General features: G+C 41.2%; 1 protein-coding gene across 2 annotated transcripts; it reads left to right on the top strand.

The window, feature by feature from the left end:
- The first annotated feature begins 3,697 nt into the window (after positions 1–3,697).
- On the top strand, positions 3,698–16,037 carry slc13a5a (solute carrier family 13 member 5a). 2 transcript variants are annotated; one of them, XM_034683873.1, is made up of 12 exons: positions 3,698–3,821; positions 3,976–4,112; positions 5,248–5,480; positions 5,757–5,906; positions 6,177–6,360; positions 6,913–7,035; positions 7,175–7,387; positions 13,057–13,160; positions 13,245–13,366; positions 13,574–13,735; positions 14,097–14,234; positions 14,325–16,037. In XM_034683873.1, the coding sequence occupies exons 1-12, from the start codon at positions 3,723–3,725 to the stop codon at positions 14,451–14,453; spliced, it is 1,794 nt and encodes a 597-aa protein (XP_034539764.1). In that variant the 5' UTR covers positions 3,698–3,722; the 3' UTR covers positions 14,454–16,037. The 2 variants fall into 2 exon arrangements, with proteins under 2 accessions (XP_034539764.1, XP_034539765.1); XM_034683874.1 differs by lacking the exons at positions 3,698–3,821; positions 3,976–4,112 and adding an exon at positions 4,514–4,617 and having other exon boundaries at positions 13,057–13,366; positions 14,325–15,966.
- Positions 16,038–16,358: the final 321 nt, after the last annotated feature.

The raw sequence follows: 16,358 nt of genomic DNA, 5'->3' as shown, positions 1-16,358 counted from the left end.
TTTTACATTGACAGTGTTTGTTGGCAGCAGGTTACGTTCACAGCTTCCTGTCACTGATTGACAAACAGATTCCATCTGTTTAAAAGTTCACTGTTTGAAGTTACTGAGCAAGAAACCCTGATCACATCAGAGCGACTGATATAATCTGACTGCTTTAACTAAACCTGTGTCACAGCTGACTTGGAGAAATCCTTCAGAGTCAGGAGAAGAAAACAAATGTTTTAGCATCCAAAAAGTACCAAAATTAAAAGAACTATTGTGCATAACGGCTTCTTTCAAACTACAATAACCACCTGTAACACTTCAATCATCAATCACAGATATATGTTGCTAATGCATTAAAGTTAGTGGTCGTTTTAACTACTGTTTCTAACGTTGTAGAGAAGCAAAGAAAGTATCTGGTTTTTCAAAGTTGTTCAAACTGTAAAAATTATACTCAAGCGTAGTCATAGAGTTAATGTGTTTGATTACTTTCTATGACACGTGATTAAAAACAGTATGACAGAACATCACAGGAACATTTCCTGCTTTGGATTCTGTCCAGAAAGTCTCCCGTAACTTTTCCCAGAAAACCACACTTGAAGGTTTCATCTTAACAGCAGGGGCCTGAGTCAATGTGTGTTTGTCTGTGTGTGTGTGTGTGTGTGTGTGGGGGGGGGGGGGGGGGGGGGGGGGGGGCGTGTGTGTGTGTGTGTGTGTGTGTGTGTGGGTGGGTGGGTGGGTGTGTGTGTGTGTGTGTGTGTGTGTGTGTGTATGTGTGTGTGTGTGCGTGTGTGAATGAAGGTGAAGATAAACACTCCTCCCAGCAGCCCCCTCGAGGCTCCCTGCTTTTGCTCTCAACACGCAGCTTCACACGTGTTCTATGAAAATGACTGTCTTCACCTGATGATGTCATTTATCCAACAAAATGATGCTCCCTCTAACAGGAGAGTTCCTGATATTAGCCTTTAAAACAACAATAAACCACATTTTATCAAAACCTCTGCACAAAATTTCTCCTCAATGAAATGTAAAAGGTAACATCTGCTTACATCTATTTCAAGGTACCCTTAGGGATATTAAATTTATCCTTAAGTGTGTTATTCAGAGTTTGTCTGGATATAGTGGTCACATGTTTTAGGGTACCCTTTAACATGTTGTAGGGCATGTGGCACTTGTATGAAGCTCATCATGTGTGTTTTGAGTTATCCTTAAGCTACTGTGTTAAAGTACCTGTGGGTTTCTTTCTAAAGCAGCCCTTTAGTGGAGAACCAAGTACCATTTTTGTGTTTTAAGGTACCTTATATTTCCTATTTGTTTTTCTATTTAGTTTGTTTTATGTAACCCATACTAGTCTGTTTTTAGGCACCCTGAGCAATCAATTAATCAATCAATAAATCAATCAATCAATCTGTATTTGTATAGCGCCAAATCACAACAAACGTTATCTCAAGACGCTTTTACAAACATAGGAGGTCCAGACCACTCTATATCAAATTATGAACTGAGACCCAACTTCAAGACAGGGTAAGACTCAGTCTTACCCCACCTTAAGCCATCATGAGCAAGCAGAAACCTCAGGCAGAAGCTACAATGCAAAAGTACAGGTTTGTGTCTGTTTCATTAAACTTTTATGACGTTTTAAGATCATTATGTAGTTTTAGTACCCTTTGATTATTGTTTTAATTTATCCAGCTTGTTTATTAAGAATACTTAAATGTTTGTCTTAAGGTACCCTTGTATCCTAAAGTGAAAAGTTGTCCTTAAGCAAGTTTTTCCAGGTGTCCTTTTGGGTTGTTCCAAGATACCTTCAGAGTCTGGTATGAATGGGTTGGGGTTATGGGTTTATTTACCTTTTTAAAAATAAGAAGAGATTCAGAGAATGTTTTTATGTACCCTATTGTTTTTTTTTTATCTGCTTTTAAGGTGTCTGTTTCAACGCTACGTCAAGGACATTTATGGTTCCTTCTGATGCCTTAAATGTGGCCCTTTACTGTTAAAGGTACTCTTTGGAATATGTTCTAATCTACCTTGTTGTGAGTCTTAAGGTACCCTTGTATCCTAAAGTGCAAAGTTATCCTCCAGCAGCTGCTTTAAAGTATCCTTTGTGTTGTTTCAAGGTACTTTCAGAGTCTGGTATGTTTTTGGGTAGCCTGTACTTAGTTGTTTTGATAATCTTAAGAGAATGTGTTAAGGTACCCTTTGGTTTTCTTTCAGATGCTTTTATATTGTCTGTTTCAATTCTTCCTCAAGCATGTTTTAAGGTTCTCCTTAGAGTGTTAAAAGAGACCCTTAAAATTTTCAAAGGTACCCTTTGGAACACCCTTTGGGTCTGGTATAAATGGGTTTGAGGTGACTTTAATTTATTTATTTTAAATAATCTAAAGAGAATGTGTTCAGGTACCCTTTTGTGTTTAAGATCATGTGAAGTGTCTGCTTCAAGACTTCCTCCAGCTTTGTTAAGACTCCTTTTGAGGCAGTAAAAGTGGCCCTAAATGTTTGTAATGGTACCCTTTATGAATATGGTCTAATCTACCCTGTATCGCAAAGTTATGATTCAGTGGCTTTTTCAAGGCATACTTGTGGGGTGTTTCAAGGTACCCTAAGGGTCTGTTATGAATGGGTTTGCGTTACTTAATCAGGTTCTAAAAAATTGTCTTTAGAGAATGTGTTTAGGTACCCGTTTGTGTTTTAAGGACACCTGTGAAGTGTCTATTTAAAGACTTTCATTAGCATGTTTTAACATTCCTTTTAGCGCATAAAGAGCGGCCCTTTTAGCTTTGAAGGTACTTGTTTGGATATCTTTCATTTACCCTGTATTGTTTCTTAATGTACCTTTCAGTCTCTGCTTAAGCAAACTCTTGAGCTTATTAAAAGGCTGGCTATATTGTCAAGTCTCAGGGCACTTCAGTGTGATTGAAGGAACACTCAGGGGTCCTTTTCAAACTAACTTTTAATGCATTCGAAGGCACCTTTGAGCTTCTGGTTTGAGGTACCCATAAGTGTCTCTTTTAGGATCTGATTTTCTTACTCTTGGTTGGCACACAAACAAATACAAACAATATGGTTAAGTTTAGGAGCACATTATGGTACTGGCTAAAATAATCATGTTGACTAAATGAGGCTTAACTCCATCACCTTTACCTCCAGATATGAAAATGTCGAACAGTCTCTCTAAGCATCTCTTAGTACCTCAGATGGGTGTCTGTCGGCTCACCAGTAATGTATTGTAATACAATATATACAGTCATTTTCTTTTGGTTGGTATGAGTACAAACATTGAAGACAAGGCTGTGTGAGTACCTTTCGGGAGTTAGCATGTACCATCACATTTTCCTTTATTCTTTGTATGAAACCAGCAGCAGGCCTTGAAACACGAGAATGTTTCCGAGCTTCCTGATAGCTTTCAGATCTCTGACTCTCCATGGTCACAGCTGGATCATGGAGTCCAGCAGGTGACTGAATGTAAACTGTCAAGTGTTACACAGACAGGTGTAAATCGTCCCACAGGTGGAGCACATGAACTCTGCTAGTGGACGTGAGATTTTTGCTCCACAGCATGAGTCTGTATCAATACATCTTCACTTACTAAAGAAACTCTTTGTTCTTTTACAGATTACACAACAAGACTGTAATTGTTACACACTGTTAGTCTGTAACTGAGTGACTAGATTTGATTCTTGTCTTTTCATGTGTGTATTTGTTGTGTGTAGGAGGCAGCCTGTGCATATGTCATAGCCCTCATGGCGGTGTACTGGTGCACTGAGGTGTTGCCTTTGGCGGTGACGGCATTGCTGCCAACCATTCTGTTCCCCGTCCTCGGCATCATGGAGTCCAAAGATGTAAGAGTGCACACACACATATCAACACACCTCACACATGACTGAAAATCAATGACTGGTGTTGTGAAAGAGTTGTAACCCGTCCAGCTGTTGTTTGGACTTTTGTTCCTGGTTGAAAATCTGTGATAAAGGTGATGGATGTTCCATCTCTCAGGTGTGTATGCAGTACCTGAAGGACACCAACATGTTGTTTGTGGGAGGCCTGATGGTGGCCGTCGCTGTGGAGCACTGGAACCTCCACAAACGCATCGCACTCAGAGTCCTGCTGCTGGTTGGAGTTCGACCTGCACTGTGAGTCACTTCAGCTAGGAGTGTTTTATTAGCCAGCAGGGGGCGACTCCTGCAAATAAAGAGAAGGATTATGGTGGCTCATGGAACCTGAAAGTGGCTGCTCAATGCCCCCACAACTCAGGTTGGACTTTTTGAATTTCCATACAGTTATCAATGGAGTATAACTCTAGTTTTCTGGAAGCATCCTAGAGACAAAGGTCATTCATTTTACTTGAAACAAAGAGTCTATTAGCCATTCTGACCATCAGTTTGTCAGGCTTATCTTTGACTCAACTTTCCATCATCAGCGTGCTGACATTTAGCGTTTACGGCTTGGTTCAGCTTATAATGTTGTATTTAATTTACAGAGAATTCATCTAAAAGGAGGCCAACAGGAATTCTGTGGTGTTCGTAAAGGATGAATTCTACTGACTGGAAATCATGGACGCTGTGTCCTCCACTCTAAAGAGGAAAGGGACCACCCTGCTTGTTATCAGCTAACAATTCAAAGCCACTATCCCTGATGGTATGGGGATCATAAGTGTTTATGGCATGGGTAGCTTACACATCTGTGAAGGCGCCATTAAAGCTGAACTATATATACAGGTTTAGCAGCAACATATGCTGCCATCCAGACAATGCCCTTTTCAAAAGAACCTTACATATTTCAGCAAGAAAATGCCAAACCACATTCTGCACGTATTACAACAGCATGGCTATGTAGTAGAAGAGTCCAGGTGCTAAACCGGCCTGCCAAGGATTGGTGTTTTATTTTACTCAATATAAACTCTCTCTATATATTTACTGTAGTTCCAGACAGACAGCTGTTCCTTGTGCCTTCGGGGAATCGCAAGGTGTTCCAAAGCCAGATGAGATCATAACTCTTCCAGTGGATTCTTGGTCAACCTCAGGTCTTATACTTATTGGAATGCCCATCAAACCCCCAAATGACAGTCCAAGGAGGCATTTGGTCGAAACCCACCCATCTGGCTGAAAACCCCTCTAAATTTCCTTGGTATCACAGTTGATTGGTCATACTGGCTTACCTTGTACCTTGAGTGGTTTTGACATCCTCAGATCCAGAGTCCAGGTCTTAGGTCTCCTTTGTTTAACATTGTTGTAACATCATCACCTCTTTAATGCTCCTCTCTTCCAGGCTGATGCTGGGCTTCATGGGAGTGACAGCCTTCCTGTCAATGTGGATCAGTAACACGGCCACCACCGCCATGATGGTTCCCATTGTCCAGGCCGTCCTTGACCAGCTCAACGGCAATGTAGACCCTGAACCCTTCTCCCAGAGCCAGAGACGGATTGTTGTTCTACATCAGGAACATCAGAAGAAAAGCAGCAGCAGTCTGCAAACCAACAGTCCGAACATCCTGGAGATAGGTACGATTCATAGAGTGTGGATTCTGCTTCAAAGGGCAGATCCACTCGAGTACTCTTGTGATACAAAAAACAAAACTCCTCAAACCCTGACTTGTTACATATATCAGTTATATTGTTCAGGCAGCGTGTAGCCTCTTAAAGAGTAAAGACAGTATCGACTCCACAGCCATTTCATTATCTGGTATATGGCCCATAGCTCTTTATTACGGTGACCATCTGATAGCAATTTGCTCCTCTGATGTTTGACACTGTGCTGCTAACATTTCCACCCTTTAGCACAAGAAAACTCAGAGAAAACCAGCAACCTACAGGACAACATGTCTCCTGAGCAGAGAGTGTCTTCAGAGGGTCAGATGGACAAAGAGGAGAACGTCAAACCAACACCTCAGGACAAGCCTCCATCAGACTACACTGAAGGCGGGCCTGGTGAGTCCAGAATGAGAAATCTGTAATCTGCATGTTTACAGCTAGGATCATCTGTTCTTCTCCAGCCATTGGTCTAAACTGGTAAGCTACTTCATCCAGATGTTATCACAGCCATTTATAGCTAAGAATAAAAAGGGATCCTCTACACCGAAAAAGAGGAACTCAAGCTCAAAGAACGGAGCATTAATCCGACATACATCTGAAGTTGTAAGTGATGAACTCAAACATGCATTAAGGTCCTTTAGTGACTCTATAACCTCTCTGTGGCAGTGGTCGTGTCCGTGGAGACTGTCTGCTGTCAGATGGAGCTGGAGGAGCTGAGCGAGGAGGAAGATGAGAGGAAGAGGATGAGTAAAGGACTCTTATTGTGTGTGTGCTACGCTGCAAGCATCGGAGGCATCGCCACTCTGACTGGAACCGGACCAAACCTGGTTTTGATTGGACAGATGAGCCAGTAGGTGCTAACACACAAACACTTGTGTTTATGTCTGCTAACACAGATAGCTGCTAACTGGTGCTTTGGTCTGTTAGTCCAATAAAGCGCACAGACAGACAGATTATGTGTCTGATATTTACAAGAACACATTTCCCAGAGGCTCTAACACCACAAACACGGCCTAGAGGTTAAGTTCAAGGACTGAATTCACTGAGGGGACACCTAGAAGACAGCTTGCAGCTCACACCTGTCACTCAAAGAGGCCATGCCCTCAAAAGTCAAATCCCTCATGCAGAAAACCATTTGCACCAGGCTGTAAATATGTTTCTCATGCTGTAAAGTATTTTAACATGGAGCTCTATGGGGACTGACTCACTATAGGAGAATCCCCCAGTGGCCAGTCAAAGAACTGCAGTATTTGGTACTCTCAGCCCAAAAACTTGCTTGCTTGCTACGGAGAGGTATTAGTGTTTAGGAGGGCTGATCTTTGAGTCAAGGAGGAAGCAACATGGACGTCTGATAAAAGACTTCCTCCTGTTGATTATAACGCCTGTCATCTTGTCTTTACAGACTCTTCCCTCAGAACGGTGATGTGATCAACTTTGCATCGTGGTTTGCATTCGCCTTCCCCACCATGATGCTGACCCTGACTCTAGCCTGGTTCTGGCTGCAGTTCCTCTACATCGGCTGCAAGTACGTCCCTTTACCAAAACATCCAAACAAAAAACTACATTTCACTCAGACCCTCAAAGCTCTCCACATTTCCCACAGAGATGCTTCATAAAATGAGCCACACACCTTTATGTGAAATAAGTCTTCTTACCTGTTACAGTCTGCGAAAGACATGGGGCTGCGGGGCGGTGCAGTCGGAGAAGGAGCGAGCAGCATACGAGGTGATCAGTGATGAACATCGTCGTCTGGGCAAGATGAGTTATGGAGAAATTAGTGTGCTGGCACTCTTCGTTCTAATGGTGGTGCTGTGGTTCACACGAGACCCTCGCTTTATGGACGGCTGGGCCACCAACATCTTTAACTCCAAGGCAGAGTGAGTAACAAACAACAGAGGGTGTCACAGTGATTTTACAAAGGGAAGAGCAGATTGCAGCACAGTTAGAAAGTCAATCCAAAGGCACAAATAGCCGTTAGCACACCGTGTTTCTCTGGGTCTGACCTGTGGAGGCACCAACTTGTCTGGGCCTGGCTCATCCTGAAAACTGACTTTTGTCAGAGGTTGGGGATCAAGCGCCAATTCAGTGTGGTTTTCATGTAGCGTGAGCCCCGATTAAGTGCCATCAATGCCCTTGCGGGAGTCAAATCAGCTTCGTTCCATCAGAGATGGTAGAGTGATGCTCTATATTCTTCTTTGGGGTTTCAAACTAGTTTGTTTTTAAAAACCTTTTTTAAAATCCACATTTTAATGAGCAACATCACCACTGATTGGTCCAATAAAGTGCATGGATAGACCGATTATTTGTCTGATATTTACATGAACAAATCTCCAAGAGGCTCAAACACCACAAGCACAGTCCAGAGGTTAAGTTCAGGGACTAACTTAATTGAGAGGACATTTAGCAGACAGTTAGCATCTCCCACCTGTCGCGTAAAGAGGTCACACCCCCTAAAGTCCAACCTCTCATGCAGAAAACTGTTTGTACTAGACTGTAAACATGTTTGTTTCTGCTGTTAAGTATTTTACTGACTCACTTTAGGTGAATCACCAAGTGGCCAGTCAAGGAACTGCAATGTTTGGTACTCTCAGCGCAAGTTTTGAAAAACTTTTTTTAAAATCCACATTTTAATGAGCAGCATCACCACGGAGCTGATTGGTCACACCAAAGTGGGCCTGGATTAATAGATTCCTCTTTTATATCGGAAACACACATGCAGCACACAACTCTTGCTAGCTAGTAGCTGCCTGCCCAAGGCACCCAGCATATTCAGCGCCATGAGTTCTGCTGATAGAAACACAAGATTTGTTGCTTTTCTCTTCTCTTTTAAAAGATAGGTTGTTGTTCTGCTCTCTCTTTGTCAGGGTCTGTCCCTGTTGAAGCTTTATAACTTTTCTTATCATTTGAAATATATATTAGGTTCAGATTAGTTTTCTCTTGGTGAGTTGGTGAAGACAGAGGAGTTGAACAGCTGTTTGGTTGATTGAGTCGAAGTGGAGAAAAGTCGGCAAGGAAGAGAAGGAAGGTTAAATTTTCAAATTTCCACTCGCGTGTTTAACTATTTTTTCCTAAAACACTTCGACTTCCTGTGTATACTTGTATCTCCACAGCCTCAGATTTACTCTGTATGTCATCAAATTTAAAGATTGCACTGAATGAATCCTTAAGCTGCTGCCCGGGTTCATTTTTAACAGACATGCCGCCTTGAATACATTTGGCACACATCTCTGTTTGTGTGTGTGGGGTCAGTGCTGCTCCTGCATTAATGTAAAGTGGAAAAAGACCCAGTTTGGAGGAATGAATGAACTCAAACTGCAGTTGAACACAGACCTGGCCTCGGGGCAATATCCCCGAACACACAGGAATCAGAGGTAAAGAACAAACAGAGGAAACGTCCCGGGTACAAACAGCAAACTTTGCTGTCGTGTCACCAGCGCAGGGTCCATCGTGTTAGGGAGTTGATCACTGTGTCAGCATGAACTGAGATTACCTGCAAGCTGCATCAGCCTGTCAGAGTCTCTGAGTTTAGCTAAACAGGAATATTAAAACTGTTTCAATAACAGTGAGTCCAAACCTTTGTGAACAACATCCTCAGTAACCACCTCATCAGCTTCATCTGAATATGAAAATAAGGTTTTAAGATGTGAAATGAAATCCAAGTGAGTGGGTTAGTTTCACTCTGTTAACAGGAGCCTGCAGAGCGTCATGATGTGGAAACTTTTATATCAGGATTCAGATCATGCACAGTCAGAATATAAACTCTTCAAGTTAAGTGCCTTCTGTGTTAAAGGTTAGTAAATCAAACACTACGCAGATGATATGCAGGTTTGAGTTAAGGGATGCAGTGCATTAACAGTCAGGTGATCTCAGCTCATTTTTCTATCTACAAGATCCTCAGAAATGTGTTGCAAGATACTGAGAAGCTTTTGCAAGATACTGAGAAGCTTTTGCAAGATTCTGACAAATTTCGACAAAGTCCTGAAAAAGTTTTGTGTTTTTTTGATAAACTTTTGCAGATTCATGTAAAGAGATACAGCACATTCAAAGTCAGGTGATCTTAGCTCTTCACGAGAAGAGATCCTGAGAACTTTTGCAAGATGCTCAGAAACTTGAAAAATCAAAAAGAACTTTGTTGGCAGGATGTTGCTTTCTTTCACTGAACAGGGTAAGCTCCCTTAGAAAAGCTCAGGGGGCAACCATTTAGTTTTCAGCATCAGTTATGTCTCTTATCTGACTGAGGAATATGTTAAATACTTAGATAATTCACCTTTGTGTTGCTTGCCTGAGTTTGTTTTTGTGTATTGGGTGACATAGCTGTTATTAACATGTCACATGAAATGTGGAGTTACTTACCTGGCATTGCCCCTTCACCTTTTACCTGATTTCTAATCCATACACATTCATTCATAAACTGCCTTCTGGGTCACATGACCAGTCGATGATGCCATTGATCTGTTTGTCCTGACCGCTGTTTTTGTCCTGTTGGCTGTCATGTTTTCATTGAATGTGGGCCAAGAACAGCGGCAAGGTCGGCCCTTCAGCAGTAATCAGAGTTTAAACAGAACAACATGACGGCAGTTCTCAGAAGAGAGAAAGACAATCACATTTATTTTACTAAACTGACACACCCTCTGAACCTTCCTCATGAGCTCCATGAGTCCAGTTCAGCTGAGGGATTTAAACTTGTTGAAGTAAATAAGTCTTTTATTTTGGCTTCATGAAAACCTAAAAAACTGTTTGCAAGATACTGGAGAAGTTTTCCAAGGTCCTTAACATTTTGTGCAAAACCCTAAGAAACTTTACAGGACTCTGTGAAATTTCCACAAGATCCTGAGGAACTAATTCAAGATCTTGAAAACTTTGGTGAGGTCCTGAGAAACTTAAGACATTTAAGATAAGATAAGATAAGATAAGATAAGATAAGATAAGATAAGATAAGATAAGATACTCCTTTATTCGTCCCACAACAGGGAAATTCATAGAGTTACAGCAGCAAACAAAAAGGTGTACAGTACAAGAATTTGAACAAGAATACATATATTAAATAAAAAAAATGTTCATCAAAGATGACAGCTTGGCCATAATTCTCCTGTCAGCCACCACCTCCACAGGGTCCAGGACTGAGCTGGCCTTCTTCACCAGTGTGTTCAGTCTTGCTCTCCTGTATCCTGTACGCCCACAGCAGGTGAAATCCTTCCAATGTGGTGTTCGTGTCCGGTGTTAGCTCTGTTAGCATGATGCTACTCTGCCAGTATTCCCTCTGGTGCTGGGTTAGCTCGTTAACCTTATCGTAGATAGATCTTACATTCCCCATAACGGTGGGTGGAAGGACAGGTCGATGTCGTCTTTTTTAGCTTGCACCTCAGTACCAGCACCTCGTCCTTGCCTCCTTCTCCTCAGCTTGCAGGGAACATCGGGCCTAGTATCGTTTAGCATCAACATGCTACGGGCTGCTCTCCAGACACAGACAGGAACAAAAATAGCAAAAATACCACTGCAAACGTAGCCAGTTTGGTGTCTATGGCTAACAAATGAGTCATTAAAAGACATGACAGGCTCCTAATACAAAGATAAGTAAACAGATGTGAAAAGAAGTCGAAAAAAGAACAACAAAGAGACAGCTGCTGCAACAAGCAGCCACTCTAGCGGCGCTAAGCAATGGGAAAAAAAAAAAAAAAAAAACTATTGCAAGATTTTACAAAATTTAAACAAGAACTTTTGCAAGATCTTGCAAGACATTTGTTAGATCCTGAAGAGCTTATGCAAGATCTGAAGGTGCTTTTGCAATATCTGTATTAACTAATGCAAGATCCTAAGAAATGTATGCAAGGTTCTGAGACACTTACTCAAGATCCTGAAAAACTTTTGTGTAATCCTGAGAAGTTTTTGAAAGTTCTGAGGAAATTATGCAAGATCCTGAAAAACTTTTGGGTAATCCAGAGAAACGTATGCAAGATCCTTATAAACGTAAGCAAGGTATTACAAAACTTATGCAAGATCTGAAGGAACCTAGGCAAAACCATGTTAAACTTAAGAAAGATCTAAATATTTTGTTCAAGATTCTGAAACCCTGACACAACCTGAGATCTCTGTGAGATCCTGAAAAGTTTTTACAAGATCCCGAGAAACATATCTAAGATTTTTTGAAATGTATTCAAAATCCAGAGAAGCTTTTGCAAAGTACTGAAAAGCTTATGCAAGATCCCTAGAAACTTCTGTCAGAAAACTTTAGAGAGATCCCAAAAAGTGTTGCGAGATCCTAAGAAACTTTTGTGTGACCTTGAAAACTTTTGCAAGAATGATGAACTTAGACAAACTCCTGGAAAGTTTTTCAAGATCCTGAGAAATGTATGCAAGATCCTCAAAAAACATTTGTAAGATTTCGGGAAACTTCTGTTTCAAAAACTTCTGTGAAGTTCGGAGGACTTAGGCAAAATCCTGAAAATCTTTTGCCAGATCCTGAGTATCTTCTGCAAGATTCTCGGAAACTTTTGCAAGATTCCTAAATTTGGAAGGAAAGTTTCTCAGGATCTTGTTGAAGTTGCTCCAGTTTGACCCATTTTTTTCCCTCATGACCCTCCCAAGGCTCCGTTCTGACAGGAGACTGAATTTTATCTGTTTGAGTGACAGCTGTTCGTTCACAAAGCAGAACAAAGATAATCTCTTGGCCTGGTTTTAAATGAGGGCTTCGGTTGGAATGGGGCTGTCTGTCGCCTTGGACCTGCAGTTTGTGTAAACATATGATTTCATCATATCTCCTGATTGCACAGGTTCATACTGGAGTTAATGCGCCTGTAGATACACAACTGACCACATAGCTGAATATAACAACGCAACTTTTACCTTGGGCTCATTCTTCAACTGGAACCACAGGTGAAACAAAACCAGCAGCCAAAGCAGCTTAAGTCCTCATTTGACAGTATATGACATAAAAAGTGGGATGTCTGAATTCATGCTTGAATTAACGCTGAAGTTACAGAGTGAACTAGAGTTGCACTTGGAAATCCCCCAGTTCTTTTGGCCATTGGGTGCATGTCAATACAAACTCTGTGGTGAGACTTTCATTCATGAACCGAGCAGGTGGGGTTGCACCTCAAGGTCCTGAATGGCTATGCAACTGCATGAATCAATAATAGCTGGATGAAGACAGTTTAGTTAAGTAAATGTAGTATTGCTGCAACACAAGTTGGTGCCTCTTGTTGGAAGTGCCTGTCGCAACTCACGTTCTTGTATCTCATTCCTCCGGTCGCTAAGATCATAAGACACTTATGCAGTCCCAAATAGCTTTTGAAGATCCCGAGGAACTTGTGTAAGATAATGAAATGTTTTTCAAGATCCTAAGAAACTTTTGTGATATCTTAAAAACTTTAGCAAGATCCCAAAAACTTTTGCAAGAATCTGAGAAACTTGGACAGAATCCTGAAACATTTTTCAAGATCCTGTGAAACTTGTGCAAGATCCTCAAAAAACGCATGCAAGATTACAAATAGAAAGAGGTTATGACTGTCTAAATATCTAAACATTGGGTCTCTGTGTGTCTCTGCAGGTTTGTGACTGATGCCACTGTCTCTCTATTCGTTGCTGTGTTGTTGTTTGTTCTTCCCTCTGAGCCACCTCGCTTCCTCTGCTGCTGGAAGAGCTCTGACACGGGTAACACACACACAGGCAACATACAGGTAACACACGGCATCATGGTTCAAAGGTGTAATTTGAAATTGGTTTCTTTCCAATCAGAGTCCCAAGTGTCACGAGGCCCTGCCCCTTCTCTGCTTACCTGGCAGGTGACCCAGAAGAAGATGCCGTGGAACATTGTGCTGCTGCTGGGAGGAGGCTTTGCTCTTGCCAAAGGCAGCGAGGTTTGAGCTCTTAGAACGTAGATATGTTTATTAGAAAGAGCTTTAAGAAACAAGTGTCAAATGTTTTTGAGGTGTTGCAGAATTTTCAGGAAATTTTGTGAAGGTCACATTTTATCATGACGTTGAACGAGACTGCAGCAGAAAACACCCTTTCTTTTGTTTTTTGTACTAACTCTAAGTGATGCAATTGTTTCCCTGTGTGGTCAGGAGTCTGGGCTGTCCCGTTGGCTCGGCACTCAGATGACACCGCTCCACTCGATCCCTCCCTGGGCGATCGCCATCATCCTCTGCCTCCTCATCGCCACCTTCACTGAGTGTGCCAGCAATGTTGCAACGGCAACTCTCTTTCTGCCCATCCTGGCCTCCATGGTAAAGGAACAACTTAATCAATGTGTGGCTAATTTAACATGGCATTTTATCATTTTAACATGGGGCTCTATGGGGACTGACTCCGCCTCTTGTGGACATTTGAGGAAGTGCAGTTTTTGGGACTCCATTTCATGCTCATTGCTTTTTATTTGAACACGCTAATGACAAAGTAGTGAAGGAAACTTGAGTTATTGAGCAAATATAAACAATATTTGTGCTGAATCAGATATTTGACCAAGTTTTTATGATCATTCAGCGTTTATTTCACTTCCTGTTTTTACCTTAGTCAGGATATGATGTGGTGTCTTGCATCCCTGTTTTGATGTTCACTAACTGAGTCATTTTATGTTTCCTAACTCAGTCCCAGTCTATAGGTCTGAACCCTCTGTATGTGATGATCCCCTGCACGCTCAGCGCTTCCTTCGCCTTCATGCTGCCTGTGGCCACGCCCCCTAACGCCATAGTCTTCTCTTACGGGTTACTTAAAGTATCAGACATGGTGAGTCAGAGGGGGAAACGTGTGATGATTTCAAGCCCAGCTTTGCTGTTTTAATAACCAGCTCCTCCACCTCCTCCTCTTCCTACACAGGCTCGAGCCGGCGTGGTAATGAACATCATCGGGATCGGCTGCATCAGTCTCGCCATCAACAGTTGGGGTCGCGTCATGTTCGATCTGGACTCATTTCCTTCCTGGGCCAACGCCACAGTGCCTGTTTGAGAGCAACAGCCAGCTCTTACTTCGATCAGGGACTCTGCTTTTAGGGTCTCTCTGTTTTTGTTTTAGTACTGCTGCTTGTGAACGCTGCCTCTGAGCCGCAAAAAATTGCCTGCACGTCCGGACATTCTCAGTGCTGATGAGGCGATCGTATTTCAAAGGGCTTTTTTCAAGCTCTGGCTGTAAACTCCAACAAAGTGATGGAAAATAGGCTTTTTAAAATCCTGTTAGCAGCACTCATTGTCGTTTTAAGCTTAAACCTCTGGACCCGTAGTGATAGTCATGTGTTGGTTTGTTTCTTTGTTTCTATGTTATTTCCATCAGTTTTTATACTATCGACAACAGACTACCTTTAGGTTTTTGAGTGTGTTAATAGATTTTTTAAATGTTATGCTTGTCAGTGTCTAAAATCTGCTATGCACAGGAGGATCTTTAGTTTGAATATTTGTTTGGAAAATCTGGATTACCCCAAATTACACTGCAAAAAACTCAAACCTTAGCGAGTGCATTTGTGTAATTTTAAGTCAAAATATCACTTGAACACTTGATATCAATGACATTGACAGGAAAGTTTAATGTAAACAAGACTTACTGGCTGAAAACTCTCCTGATTGCATCAAAAGTGGCTAAACCTGGGCGCCAGTTTCGCCCGTAATTCAAGCGTGCACCCCAAGTACAGAGGCTAGTCCTCAGGTGAGCGGCCTTGGTTTGATCCTGACCTGCAGTCCCTCTCCTGCATTTCACGCTCCACTGCCCGCTCTATCCATAGTCCTATGCTCTCTTAATAAAGGCATAAAAAGCACAAAAATATAACTTTGTAATGTGGCCTACCAAACTCCATTAAAAAAACAAGCATTTTAAAAATTGTTGTCTTGCAGACAAAGACGACTAGTCATGAACCTAGACTTTTTCACAAATCATGCATTAAGTCTTTTCAACTTGTTTATTCTTTTTACATCACGATAAAATCTTCTTTTTCTATGAGGGGGGTCATAGCACTGTAGTATGTCATATTTCATTCAACTTTAATGTGACTTACTATAGATTAACAGCAAAACTGTTGACCTTGTGGAGACAGATGGACAGAGCGCTTGTCTTTAAAGGCAGAAAAATGTGTTAAATAAATGTAAAACTTCATCTTTTCACTTTATCCTCTGCAGCCAAAGAGAACACTTTGATTTTTTTTTATTAGAAACAGATCTTTATATTTAATTTATCCAGTATTTGTGTTGTTTTCTATTTAAAAGTCTGGGTTTTCAGTAAGTTAAGTAAGTGTGTGCAAACTAGTGAATGTGTACTGTACATATGTAACCTCCAGAGTTTTGTACCAGTTTGTTGCTAACAGTTTTGTTTGTTGTTAATAATAGTTGATCTTTAAAGAAAGGTGTGAAAGTAAAACTTTAAATCCAGTCATTGAAGAACAAAAGGTAGTGTCTAGTATTTACAGGTAGTGCGTTATATTTAAAGGTACAGTGTGTAGTATTTAAAGGTACAGTGTGTAGTATTTAAAGGTACAGTGTGCAGTAGAAGATGAAGATGTTATGTTTTTAAAATTAATAAAACTAATGATTAAGACAACTCTCTTTTTGGACACATTGAGCCTTCGTTTGACAGCACACAAAAGTCATTTATGATATTTATTACAGAATTATTACATTCAACCCTTCAATGAACCAAATATTAAATAAGCTTGTGTTTTTATGACATGTTGATTGTGTCTCTACACCTCAGCATGGTGAAATGGTTGTAAAAAGGACATTTGGATATGATATCACTATTAGATGGGCTAAATGGTAATTTATGGTATTCATAATACATCTATTTCTTCATCAAAACCATAGACTGTATAAAATATGGATGTAGACATCACCCATCTGTACCCTGTAGCACTGTTTTGGCTACAGGGGG

Source organism: Notolabrus celidotus, chromosome 5 (assembly GCF_009762535.1).
Source record: "Notolabrus celidotus isolate fNotCel1 chromosome 5, fNotCel1.pri, whole genome shotgun sequence".
In the NCBI taxonomy this organism is placed as follows: domain Eukaryota; kingdom Metazoa; phylum Chordata; class Actinopteri; order Labriformes; family Labridae; genus Notolabrus; species Notolabrus celidotus.
Note: the sequence above shows the minus strand (reverse complement) of the source record. Positions and strands in the feature narration are given on the sequence as shown.

Bases quoted from the DNA above. Each gene is read 5' to 3' on its own strand.
- slc13a5a (XM_034683873.1), top strand. From the start codon at position 3,723: ATGGCGGTGTACTGGTGCACTGAGGTGTTGCCTTTGGCGGTGACGGCA. The intron at 7,388-13,056 runs GTGAGTAACAAA...GTGTCTCTGCAG, and splicing joins ATCTTTAACTCCAAGGCAGA to GTTTGTGACTGATGCCACTG. The intron at 13,736-14,096 runs GTAAAGGAACAA...TTCCTAACTCAG, and splicing joins TGCCCATCCTGGCCTCCATG to TCCCAGTCTATAGGTCTGAA.